This window comes from Loxodonta africana, chromosome 2, assembly GCF_030014295.1.
Source record: "Loxodonta africana isolate mLoxAfr1 chromosome 2, mLoxAfr1.hap2, whole genome shotgun sequence".
Classification (NCBI taxonomy): domain Eukaryota; kingdom Metazoa; phylum Chordata; class Mammalia; order Proboscidea; family Elephantidae; genus Loxodonta; species Loxodonta africana.
The window spans coordinates 190,506,432-190,518,505 of record NC_087343.1 but is presented as its reverse complement, the minus strand read 5'-3'; the positions used below and the strand labels follow the sequence as shown (position 1 = coordinate 190,518,505).

The window sequence follows — 12,074 nt, the reverse complement described above, 5'->3', positions numbered from 1 at the left end:
TTACAGAGCAAATTAGTTTCCCATTCAATTTGTACACATTTTGTGACGTTAGTTGCAGTCTCCTCAATGTGACAGCACTCTGTCCACTTCCTCCCTGCGCTCCCCATTTCTGTTTTCCCATCTTTCCTGCCCCTTCCTGCCTTCTAACTTTGTTTTTGGGCAAATGCTGCCCTTTTGGTCTCGTATGGTTGACTGTCCTGAGGAGCCCGTTCCTCATGGCTGATATCGTTCATTTTATAGGCCTGTCTATTACTTGGCTGAGAGGCGATCTCTGGGAGTAGGTTCAGTTTTAGGTTTCAAGGGTGTCTAAGGGTCATGGTCTTGGGGGTTCCACCAGTCTAGCAGACTAGTAAATCTGATCTTTTTCATGAATTTATAGTTTTGTTCACATTTTTCTCCCACTCTGTCCAGGACCTTCTTTTGTGATCCCAATCAGAGCAGTCGGTAGTGGTAGCTGGACACCGTCTAGTTCTTCTGGTGTCAGGCTAGTGGATTATTAAATAATCTTCATCTATCTTTCCCCATTGATGTGAAGTCACCTTTAATTTTATGACGAAGTTTCTAAGACAATATACTTTTTAATGGTCCTTGTTAATTGGACCAATTACCAGATAAACCTTTGTGTCTACCTCCAGCTCTCAAATATACCATGATTTAACATTTTTATTAATGGAGAAGAGGGGAAGAAAAGGCTGCAGCCAATAACCTCTTGCTGTAGCCAGTCTCCTGTGATTTCTGTTTGGGCCTCTTGTAATCTCTTTAGCTTCTTGTCCCCCTGGCTCTGTTGGGGCTGCTCAGATGGATGGCTATGCTCATCTCAGCAGGTGTCAGCATAATCAATTCGTCTTTCTAGCCTTTGTCTTTGGCATGAGACTTCCGGTGATAATACATGAGAGCTAAATAGTGGTGAAGAGAAATGATTTCACTTCCCTTCTCCACAAAATTCTTCCTTGTTCCAGCTGATAGAGATTGTGGCCACGGCCCTGGGCTGAGCTCCAGCAGGGTAAGTCATTTCTTCAGTCTAGCCTGCCATTCTTCTATCCTCATCTCTGCCCAGTGCTTAGGTGCCCAGAACCAGTCACACTTTGTCGACCAAGACATTCTAATGTAATTATGACTTAAACCAAAAAAACCTGTTGTTGCTGAGAAATAACTCAGTGACCCTGTAGGACAGAACAGAACTGCCCCATATGGTTTCCAAGGAGCAGCTGGTGGATTCAAACTGCCAACATTTTGGTTAGTAGCTGAGCTCTTAACCTTAGGCCACTAGGGCTCCAGTCATGACATTACTACTATCCGAAATGTACAGTGTCTGAGCTCTGCACTTAAAAGCATAATCCAGTAGATTAACTCATTCTGGAAATAATGAAGCATCTACATGCATACCTATAAACTTTTTTAAAAAAATTTTTCAAGTCACATAATTGAGAAAAAAAGGTCTAAAGCGGACATGGATTGTTTTCTTTGTTCTACTCCTAGCCCCAAAGGAGTATGGCTTTATTGGTGCAATTGAACTCTAGTTTTTACACTGAAATTCAGTCTGGGGCCATGAGAGCTAACTGCACAGTGTCCTGCCTCTACCCTAGAACCACCCAGTTTATGAAGAGGTTCTTAAAAGGCATCCTTTTTTTGAATCTGATAGTTGGTTCACAATGCCTTTCATACTCACTCGAATGATTTCCAGAGAGGAGGTGCACTGGGTTGAATAGTGTCCCCCCAAATTCATGTCTACACTGAACCTGTGAATGTGACCTTATTTGGAAACAAGGTCCTTGCAGATATAACTCAATTTAAGATGAGGTCATCCTGGAGTAGGGTGGGCCCTAAATCCAGTGATTAGTGTCCTGGGAGAGGGAGATTGGGGACAGACAGACAAGCAGACAGAAAGGGAAGGTGGTCAGGTGAGGACAGGCGGAGACTGGAACAGTGCACCTGCAAGCCAGGGAACGGCAAGGATCACCAGCAACTACCAGCGGCTGGTAGAGGTGAGGAAGGATTCTCCCCTGAAGCCTTCAAAGGGATCCTGGCTTTGCTAACACTTTGATTTTGGATTTCCTACCTCCAGAACTGTGAGAATAAATTTCTGTTGTCTTAAGCCACCCGGTTTGTGGCAACTTGGTAGAACAGCCCACGAAACCAATACAGAGGAGAAACTAGACCACTTGCTAATTTCCTACAACTTCAGTCAGTGTGGTTTAAAATTTTTTATGTATCCAAAATTCATACCAAAAACCAAACCCATTGCCATCGAGTCAATTCCAACTTTTTTTTTTTTTTTTGGAACGCCGATAGGGTCACTATGAGTTGCAACTGACTGGATGGGAATGACTTTTTTTTTTATGCCTATTACTGAAGCCCTGGGGGCGCAGTGATTAAGAACTTGGCTGCTAACCAAAAGGCCGGCAGTTCGAATCCACCAGCCACTCCTTGGAAGCCTTATGATGCAGTTCTCTGTGCTATAGGGTTGCTGTGAATTGGAATCGACTCAACAGCATTGAGTTTTTTGGTTTATACCTATTATCTTTGGCTATCCTTCTTTTCTTGTCCCTTTCCCCCATTCTTTAGCAACAGAATCTGAAAAAAAAAAAAAAAAAAAGTATACGTGTCATGGTTTCCCTTCATCTCAGGAGCATTCCCTCTTTGAAAATGAAAGAGAAGCTTTCTTAAGACCTTTTTGTAGTTGTCTCCTCCCAGAACCATGCCTAGATCCTAAAGCCATCTGGTAGCAAAAGCCATCTGGGCTGCCACAAAGAGGCAGATACCCACACCAAGATGAGCTTAACGGTGAGGGACTTTGAAACAATAGCTGATCTCTAGCTGCTGTTTTCCAGCCAGATAGCACTAGTCGGTTGGTACAATACTCTGTGTAGGTGTAGTGCTATCTATACTTGTTTGGCAGAGGGTCATCTTCTCCTGAGAGCATACTTGCAAACGTCACCAAATCAGAGGAAGGGAGAAGTTATAAGTGAAAGGCTTTGCATCTCATTGTCTTCACAATTCCATGAAACAGATGCCGTTATTCCCATGTGAACACCAGAAAGCAAAGAGAATTAGGCATGACTGAGGTTTTTTTTTTTCCTCTCACTGTATTCAGTTTGGATAGCACTAATGTGAAGAAAAGAGTTTTGGCTGCTAAACACATTATTCATACAAGTGTGTTATCAAAATTCCATGTCTCTTAAACACAGAGAAGTATTCATAGGAATTATCTAACATGATTTCTATTAATTAAACAAGTAACTTATTTCGTAGTTCAGTCATGTTATATGAGTCATGTATATGAGACTAAATGGGCACACCAGCCCAAACGCAAATTCAAGAAGGTAGGAAGGGACGGGAAAACTGGACAAATGGAAACCGGGAAGCCAGGGTGGAGAAGGGGAGTGTTGACACATGGCGGGGTTGGCAACCAGTGTCACAAAACAATTTGTGCATTAACTGTTCAATGAGAAACTAATTTGCTCTGAAAACTTTCACCTAAAGCACAATTAAAAAAAAAAAAAGTTTAACTTACTATGAATGACAATCTTAGATAAGCAGTATTCTTATCTGTAGCACATAGACAAAGTATCATCAAACTTATTTTTGTTATTAGGTACTCTAACTCATTGAATGTCTTATGATTAGTTATATAATGTAATGTATCCTTAGGAAATCCTTGGTTTCTACTGTACATGAGTTGTATTTCTTTAACTTGTTCCTCAGAAATCTAGGGCAGAAGGAGATACGGTAATCAGAATGATGCAAAAGGGATTTCTGAGCCAGTGAACTGCCAGCTTAAAGCTTAGAATCTGCCACAGCTGGAGTGAGTTACTCAGCTCCCTGGTGGTAAGTAAGCAAAGGCACGTCATGGACCTTGCATCTAAATACTGACTCTACCACTAGTGAATCATGTGTGGGTAAGGTTCTTAATCTCTAGGCCTCAGTTTCCCCATCTGTAAATGGAGGATCAGAACACCTAATCCTCAGAGTTACAAGGATAAATTTAAGCCATGTATTTAAGGTACCTACCCTAGCCAAACATGTAATAAATGGTAGTTATCAACATGATAGAGTCAGGGAGGAATCCCAAAGTTCATGCCAAAAGGAATGAAAATTATTCAAGGCACTAATTACACAAAAGGGCATACAACAATTCTTTTACCCTGGTAGGTCTGATACAGTCTTAAGCATCAGAGAGTAAATCAGGTTATAGGAAGAACACAGCCCCCACATCCTTAAAATTCTATTTCCCTTATGTGGCCAGAGGCACTTCACCACTGGCCACTCTGAGGTTTCTTTCACCCAGGTGGTCTCAGCCCAAGGACTGGGAGGATGGAAAGGATTCTGAGAGTATTGGGTCACTAGCAACAAATATCAGGCAAGTGTCACCTTCTGTCAACTTCTTAGCTTCAGTAAGTGTTGGTAATTACTATGGAACACAGGGACCTAACGAACAGCGTTGATCTGAGCAGCAGCAACAGAATCGGGACTTGTTGACAGAGAAAGTGGTTCACGGTGAGTTCTGAGTGAGGTCAATAGGTTAGTAAGATTAAGAATCTGCTGATGAGAGAGCAGTCATTCAGACCCTTCGTAGGTAAACAGCCATGTAAAGATAAGCATTTTGTGTTCTAAATTTATTTTTAGACATGTTAACAGTTTCCATTTTATGCCCTACTTTCAGATTCTTGTTTTTGAAGAGTACTTCTTGAAAGCACATCACCTTGTTTTGACACTGTCTTATTGAGGAGGTGCTGTTTCTTCTTCTCAGCTTTCTGCCTCTCCTGGTATTTGTCAATGGAGAAGAGAGTAAACAGCTTAAATTCCTTGTAATTAAGACGCTTTTGGTGAAAGAAAAAGAAAAATTATTTCAGGGAGAATTTGATACTTTGTTGCAGATATCAGCAGGATTGTAATCAGTTCTCATTGAAAAACTTGGAAACTTAAAAAAGCTCAGTAATTAGGACATACTTGTAGTCTAGTACCCAGGAATAGAGAGAAGTATTGTAGATTCCAAGGGAACCGAAGGTCACTTACTTCTTCTGTATCAGGTCCAGACACTTCAGGCTGGCATCTAAGCTTCTTTACAATGTCATTGTCGCACCTTTTCAACCTTAGCTCCCACTTACTTCCCCAACATGGACTTCCTCTTTAAATGGGCAGAATTCACTGTCTTCACCATAGCTTTGTTCTCAGGATTTTACTCATGTTCCCATCATAGAATTCCTTTATTTCTACTTATTCAAATCTATAACACCCCAGCACCAACTACTGCCATGTTAATATATTTCCGTCTTTAAACTTTTGCATTTTTTAATCTATGTATGTAACACTGCACTTTTATGTTCAACCTTATCTCTTCTGTGGGCCTATAAATCTCTTTTGTTCTGATCTTGTTGTGTGCCATTGACTGACTCACAAACGACCCTGTATGACAGAGGAGAGCCGCCCCATAGGGTTTCCCAGGTTGTAATCTTTACGGGAGCAGATTGCTAGGTCTTTTCTCTTCAGGAGCCACTGCGGGGGTTCAAACTGCCAAAGTTTCTGTTAGCTGCTGAACGCTTAACCATTGCACCCCTAAGGCTCCTTCTTCTTATCTTAGCACCATGCAATGTGCCTATCTGAGCAAGTTTTTTCTACCCTCCTCCTCCTCATCCCTCTCTACTGTAGTTAGTAGGACACTGACCCCTGCTTTTGGGCAGAGAGGCTTCCATGCCCCACTTCTAGGATCCACACTTACATGGTCACCTGTGATGTCAAAGTTATGGTAGAGCTCTTTGAGTTCCTGTTTTTTAATATTGAAGAGAAAGTTGTACAACTTTAAGTCATCCAGGCTAATTCTCAGGTCCCCATCCAGGTCAAGCAGCTCAAAGACAGGCCGGGAATGGCGATAAATAAATTGCTCTTCCAAGTGGTTCTGTTTTTAAAGAAATACGTAAGGCAAGGAAGAGTGGTGTTGGTGCCACTTTCTAAACTTGTTACATCAAGACTCACGTTCACTTGTCTATTCCCTAGAAAACTAAAAGGCAAAATCATAGAAGTTAAGCGTTGGTAGGATTCTGTCATCAGTGCATCAAGTCCTGCTTTAGCATCTGCCTTCAAGGGGAACTTACTGCCACCTGTAGTAATCAATTCTATTGCTCGGCAGAACTCTAGTCACCTCAGTGCATTTCCTTATAGTCAGTGGAAAACTACTTGTGAAGCATCATGGCCCTGACAATAAAATGGTGGTCACACAAGGTCCCTGATTTCGGGGCATGGGAAGTAGATAAATAGACCCTACACTAGAAGGGTGTCTAAAGTAAGGTGGCAACCCAAGATCAGCATGTCTCATCTCACCCCCTTCAGAGAACTTGCTGAGAAAAGGGATCATTGAGGGTGTGAAGCACTTGATATGACCCGTAGAGAATCATCAGATAAACCAAGTGTCATGGATTGAATTGTGTTACCTAAAAATGTACGTCCATTGGCTAGGCTATGATTCCTAGTATTGTGGTGTTGTCTGCCGTTTTGTGAGCTGATGTGATTATCCTATGTGTTGTAAATCCTAACCTCTATGATGTTAATGAGGCAGGATTAGAGGCAATTATGTTAATGAGGCAGAGCTCAATATCTTGAGTCAATCTCTTTTGAGACATAAAAGAGAGAATACAGCAGAGAGGAAGGGGACCCCATACCACCAAGCAAGACAAGCCAGGAGTGCAGCATATCCTTTGGACCTGGGATCTCTGCACTGAGAAGCTCCTAGACCAGGAAAGATTGATGACAAGGACCTTCCCCCAGAGCCAACAGAGAGAGAGCCTTCCTCTGGAGCTGGTGCCCTGAATTCAGCCTTCTAACCCCTTAGACTGTTAGAGAATAAATTTCTGTCTATTAAAGGCATTCTCTTGTTGTATTTTTGTTACAGCAGTGCTAGATAATTAAGACACCAAGCGAGGAAGGATATGCCAAGCAGGGACATGCCTAAGATCTGTGCTTTAGAAAGGAAGGCCATTGAGGGGGCTGGAGATGGGCAGAGGCTGAGGAGACACTATTGAAATGTTCTAGGTTATAGATGGACTATTTGGGAACCCAAATTAGTCTCCCCCATTTTTTCTTCCTCTTGTTTTCAGTGAAAGGAAGAAAATTTTTGATGTATTCTTAATTCAGAGCTACCTTTAGCAAGGTGATGGCAGCAGCCAAGCTTTTTCCTCTGCCCCAGAGCCTCACTTGTTACTTGCCTGATGTGACAGGAGTATGCAAACCAACATGTAGAACTGGTCAAAGCCAATCTCGCCCACAGCATTCCAGTCCAGCATGTCAAATATAATCATGATCTGTGGCCGGTTCAGGTTCGTCACATGATGCAGGAAGTGAAAGAACAGCACGTCTATTAAGGTGAGGAGATGGATTATTCAGAAGCACTCCCAGAATGCCAAACAACCAGGAGCTACATGTTGTTGTCGTGTGCCATCAAATCGATTCCAACTCATACAGTGACCCTATTTGACAAAGTAGAACTGTCCCATGGGGTTTCCTAGGCTGTAATCTTTATGGGACATCACCAAGTTTTTTCTCCTGCGGAGCTGCTGATGGGTTCGAACCACCAACCTTTAGGTTAGTGGCCAAGCGCTTAACCATAGTGCCACCTGGGCTCCTTGCGAGCTACATTAAAAAAAAAAAAAAAAAACCCAAACCCACTACCATCGAGTCGATTCCAACTCATAGTGGCCCTATAGGACAAAATGGAATTGCCCCATAGTGTTTCCAAGGAGCAGCTGGTGGATTTGAACTGCCAACCTCTTAGTTAGCAGCCAAACGTTTAACCACTATACCACCAGGGTTCCAAAGTGGGAGTAATTTTGAAAGCTCATTGACCTGGGAAGACTATTGTTTCTGGCTTTGCCAGTATACCTTCCATGATTCCAAGCACTTCCCACACCTTTCTCAAAGCTTAATTGCCCTTGAGCTATGTGGAAAAACACTGTGCCAGGTGCTGCGGGGGATGAGATGGTGGGCAGGGCTTGGTTCCTAACTCCAGCTCACACACTCGATGGAGCAGGCAGATGCGCACACATGACTGATAGCAGGCAGGGGCTAACATATCTAAAAAGCTTGTATGTGGAAGGAGAGTTTAATTCTCGCTTGACACCTAGGACAGACACTTCCTTGGAGAAGCTGACATTTTACGTGGGCCTTTCCCTGGGTGGTGGCACAAACAGTTAAGTCCTCAGCTACTAACTGAAAGGTTGGCGGTTCAAATTCACGCAGAGGCACCTCGAAAGATAGGCCTGCAACCTACTTCCAAAAAATCAGCCATTGAAAACCCTGCGGAGCACAATTCTACTGTGATACATATGGGGTCGCCATGAGTCAGAATCAATTCAATGCAACTGTTTGTTTTGTTGTTGTTATTTTCTTTTGAAGGAAATAATTAAAACTTAAGAAAAATTAAAAATCATTCCGCTTCTACGAAAGTATCAATATTCCTGACATTTGTATGAAGAAAATGCATTTGGCTACGGGGAAGGGAACTAACATTACTGAACACCTAGTGTGTTCGGCACTTTGAGTGCCACATTGCATTTAACCTTAACAATCCTACAGGGAATGTGGTACCATGCCCCTTTTATAATAAGCCCCGGATATTAACTAGTCTATATCAGCACTTCTCGAACTGTGTGGGTCTACCAGTCACTTGAGGATCTTATAAAAAGACCGATTCTGATTCAGGAAACCTCACATAGGACTGAGATTCTGCCTTTCTAACAAACTCTGAGGGGACGCAGACACTGTTGGTCTGGGGACCACACTTTGAATGGCCATAGTCCATTTTACTAGAAAGATACAGAGCTGGGATTCAAATGTAGGTCTGTCTGACCCCACAGCCTGTGCTCTTTCCAAGGGGAAGCCACCTCTTTTGTACATTAGTTAATGCTTATTCAATCAAATACATTGAGGGGAAAAAATGCTGTAATTCAAAGAACAAGGAAAGTGTTTGCCTGACACTCTGTTCACTATGTCTCGATGAGTATAAGATGAAAGAAACAAATATGCTGATACATTTATACATTGGTAGGTCACTGTACACATTGTGTAGACAAAATCTTGTATGGCAATTTAAGGGGTTTTCAAGTATAACTTTATCTATATGTGATTTCCCTTTACCCTTCAATTATAGACACTACCTCTTGCATAAGATGGGGCTCCATTGAATAGCTAAAATATATCTATGTAACTTGGAGTCCCAGCTGAAGAGAGCCAAGAGCACTGAGCCAGCCATCACAGTGTCATGATTTGGGGGCTTCTGATGGTCTCTTGGTGTTTCTATGCCCCACTGTGTATGAACGCTGGGGAACAACACACCACACACATAGTAAGTGATATTTGTGTAGTTGCTACTTGAGAAATTTTATAGTGTGATATTTTGTTGTCAATTCATGGCAACCCGAACAAAGTGTTGCCCTGTCCTGCACCATCTTCGTATTCGTTGGTATGCTCGAGTCCATTGTTGCAGCCACTGTGTATTTTCAGTGCGTTTCAACCTAGGGGGCTTATCTTCTAACACTATATCAGACACTATCCTATTGTGATCTACAGGGTTTTCATTGGCTAATTTTTGGAAGTAGATCACATCTTTCTTCCTAATCTGTCTCAGTCTGGAAGCTGTACTGAAACCTGTCCAGCATAGGTGACCCTGCTAGTATTTGAAATACTGATGGCATAGCTTCCAGCATCACAGCAATATGCAAACTACCTCGGTACAACAGGTGGGGTGTGGTACTTAGTAGCTACTCAATAAATCTTATTTTAAAACCAGCTGGATCTGGCCCACTCAAGTCCCCAAGGCATTAAGTCACCACCTCCCAGGAAGACAAACCTTAAGGCTGTCCCTTCACTCTTTCAGGTCACTATCCAGTCCCTTGGTGACCAAAAGACATGAACATGACTTCACCTTTCGGTGAATTGCATCACTGGGCAGTGGTTTAGTTCCTTGGGAGATCAGAGCCTTCTCAGCAAACATTCCAGTGAGATTAAGAGAGCGAGCTCTGGAGTCAGAAAGCCCTGCTTTCAGTCTCAGCCTGGCTACTTACAGCTAGGCGCCCTGCAGGTGTCTATCTAGGGCAGGCTTATTGCAAAGACTGGTCACATACTGTGTGTAAATCTATATGTTAAGAGAAAATCTATATGTAAAAGTATGAGAAGAAAGTGTCCTCCTATTTTTATTATTATTTAAGATTGAATGGACTCTTTTGAAAATATTTATGGGGGAAAAAGAAACCCTTTATTCACAAATGACATTTATCTCTCTGAGGTCAAAATGAACGACCAGACCAAAACCAAACACCAAACCTGTTGCTATTGAGTTGATTCCGACTCACATACCCTTCCTTTATCCTAAAAAGAACCTAAAGTGTTTTAGGGAATTATAACTGATCTTTTATTAGTTTGTGGACTCAAATAACTTTTTGGTCACTCACAAGTACCAAGAATTAGGATCTTACAGAGCATCTGACCCAAACCTCCCATTTGACACATGAGAGAGAGAGACAAAGTCCTGCCGAGGGGTCCTGAGGGCTCGTGCCTGAGTGCAGTTCAGTACCCAGGAATATTAATTATAACAATAACATTTATTAAATTCTTATGATATGCCAGGCACCGTGCTAAGCATTTTCCATACCTTAACGCATTTAAGTCTTATCTGAAAAAACTATGAGATGGACTCCACTATTAGAAGCCTCGTTTTACATATAAGGAAAATGAGACTTAGAGAGGATGATGGCATGTTCTCCAACCAGGAATAATGGGTGAAGCCAGGACTCAAACCCAGCAGTGTGACCCCAGAAAGAGCCTACAATGTTATCCTTCCCACTGAACTGCCACAGTCTCAACACTCATTTGGCCATTTCTCTCTGTGCTTCATGTAGAAGATAAAATAAATATTTGTTAGCTAAATGGTTTCTGGTTCTGCAAGTTCACCTGCCTGTTAATTAAAAACCAGGTAACCACCCCAAGGAAACACTTTCAAAAGTACTGACCATTCAAGGTGTTCTTTCGGTGTACATCAAGAAGTTGAAAATATTCCATTAAGGCCTTCACATTTCTCACAGATAACAAGCAGTATATTTTGTCCAGATAGAGGTACCACAGAAACGATCCTTGCTTTAGTTTCATCTTGGTACTCTAGAAGTCAAAGGCTCTTAACAAGAACTATTCATGGAATAGAATAGGGAATTCTGCCTTGGAACTAGAATGTTGGATAGAGTATCTGAGTAGCTTTGGCAGGGAAGGTCTGTCTAGGTACAAAAAAAAAAGTCAGAGGAAACAGTCAATAAAAAAATTAGAATTGCTTCCTCCCAACTCTCAGCCTTGCTATAGATATTTATTGTTATAAGTTTCTTGTTAATTTAATTATCCCTCTGTCACTCAAATATACGCAGTTCTAAGCTGCAATCACAGACTGTTTAGAAATGTACATGAAAGTGTACTATATGTAAAAACCTGTGTTATGAGGCCAAAGCAATTCGTAGAGGAGTATTAATAGCCTAAAAGCAGTTAAAGGCAGTCTCCAGGTTATGAACATCCAACTTACATACAACCCATAGTTATGAACCAACCTCATAAAGCCTACTAAAAATTCAAGGTAGAGTCAGCCCTCCATAACCGCGGGTTCCACATCAGAAGATTCAACCAACCACAGGTTGAAAATGTTTGGGGAAAAAAAGGAAGTTCCAAAAGTAAAACCTGAATTTGCTGCACACTGAGCACTATGTGGAACCCACAGGAATGACATGATGTACAGGCACACCCTGCTCTAGCCACCTGCCATTTCACAGATCCTCAGTCTCTCTCTCCAGCACTCGTTACTTGAGCATTGTTCACCTCGCACCTCGTTCATTCGCTACTTATGCTGTGTGCACCCTTTGTTTCTGTGAAAAAATGGCTCGTAAAAAGCAATGAAGTGGTCAAAGCAATCCCTCAAAGGCTAAGTGTGAGGGGGTTGTGGAGAGCGTGAGGAAGGAGTTTAAGGCTAGTAAGGGAGACGGCTGGCTAGCTATGGAAAGCACTACTGCCTCAAGAACTTCAAGATCAAGGGAGAATCGGCATCGGGTGAT

The 12,074-nt window shown here is 42.1% G+C and overlaps 2 protein-coding genes across 2 annotated transcripts in view; one reads left to right on the top strand and one right to left on the bottom strand.

The window, feature by feature from the left end:
• The window catches only part of SH3PXD2B (SH3 and PX domains 2B), a 406,416-nt gene that overhangs the window by 246,416 nt on the left and 147,926 nt on the right, over positions 1 to 12,074 (top strand). The window lies entirely within an intron of this gene.
• Positions 1,898 to 11,140, bottom strand: EFCAB9 (EF-hand calcium binding domain 9). Its single transcript, XM_003404885.3, has 5 exons — positions 10,998 to 11,140; positions 7,200 to 7,348; positions 5,720 to 5,896; positions 4,703 to 4,820; positions 1,898 to 1,932 (listed from the first exon to the last, which is right to left on the bottom strand). Exons 1-5 carry the CDS (start codon positions 11,131 to 11,133, stop codon positions 1,898 to 1,900), a joined length of 615 nt encoding a protein of 204 aa, XP_003404933.2. The 5' UTR covers positions 11,134 to 11,140.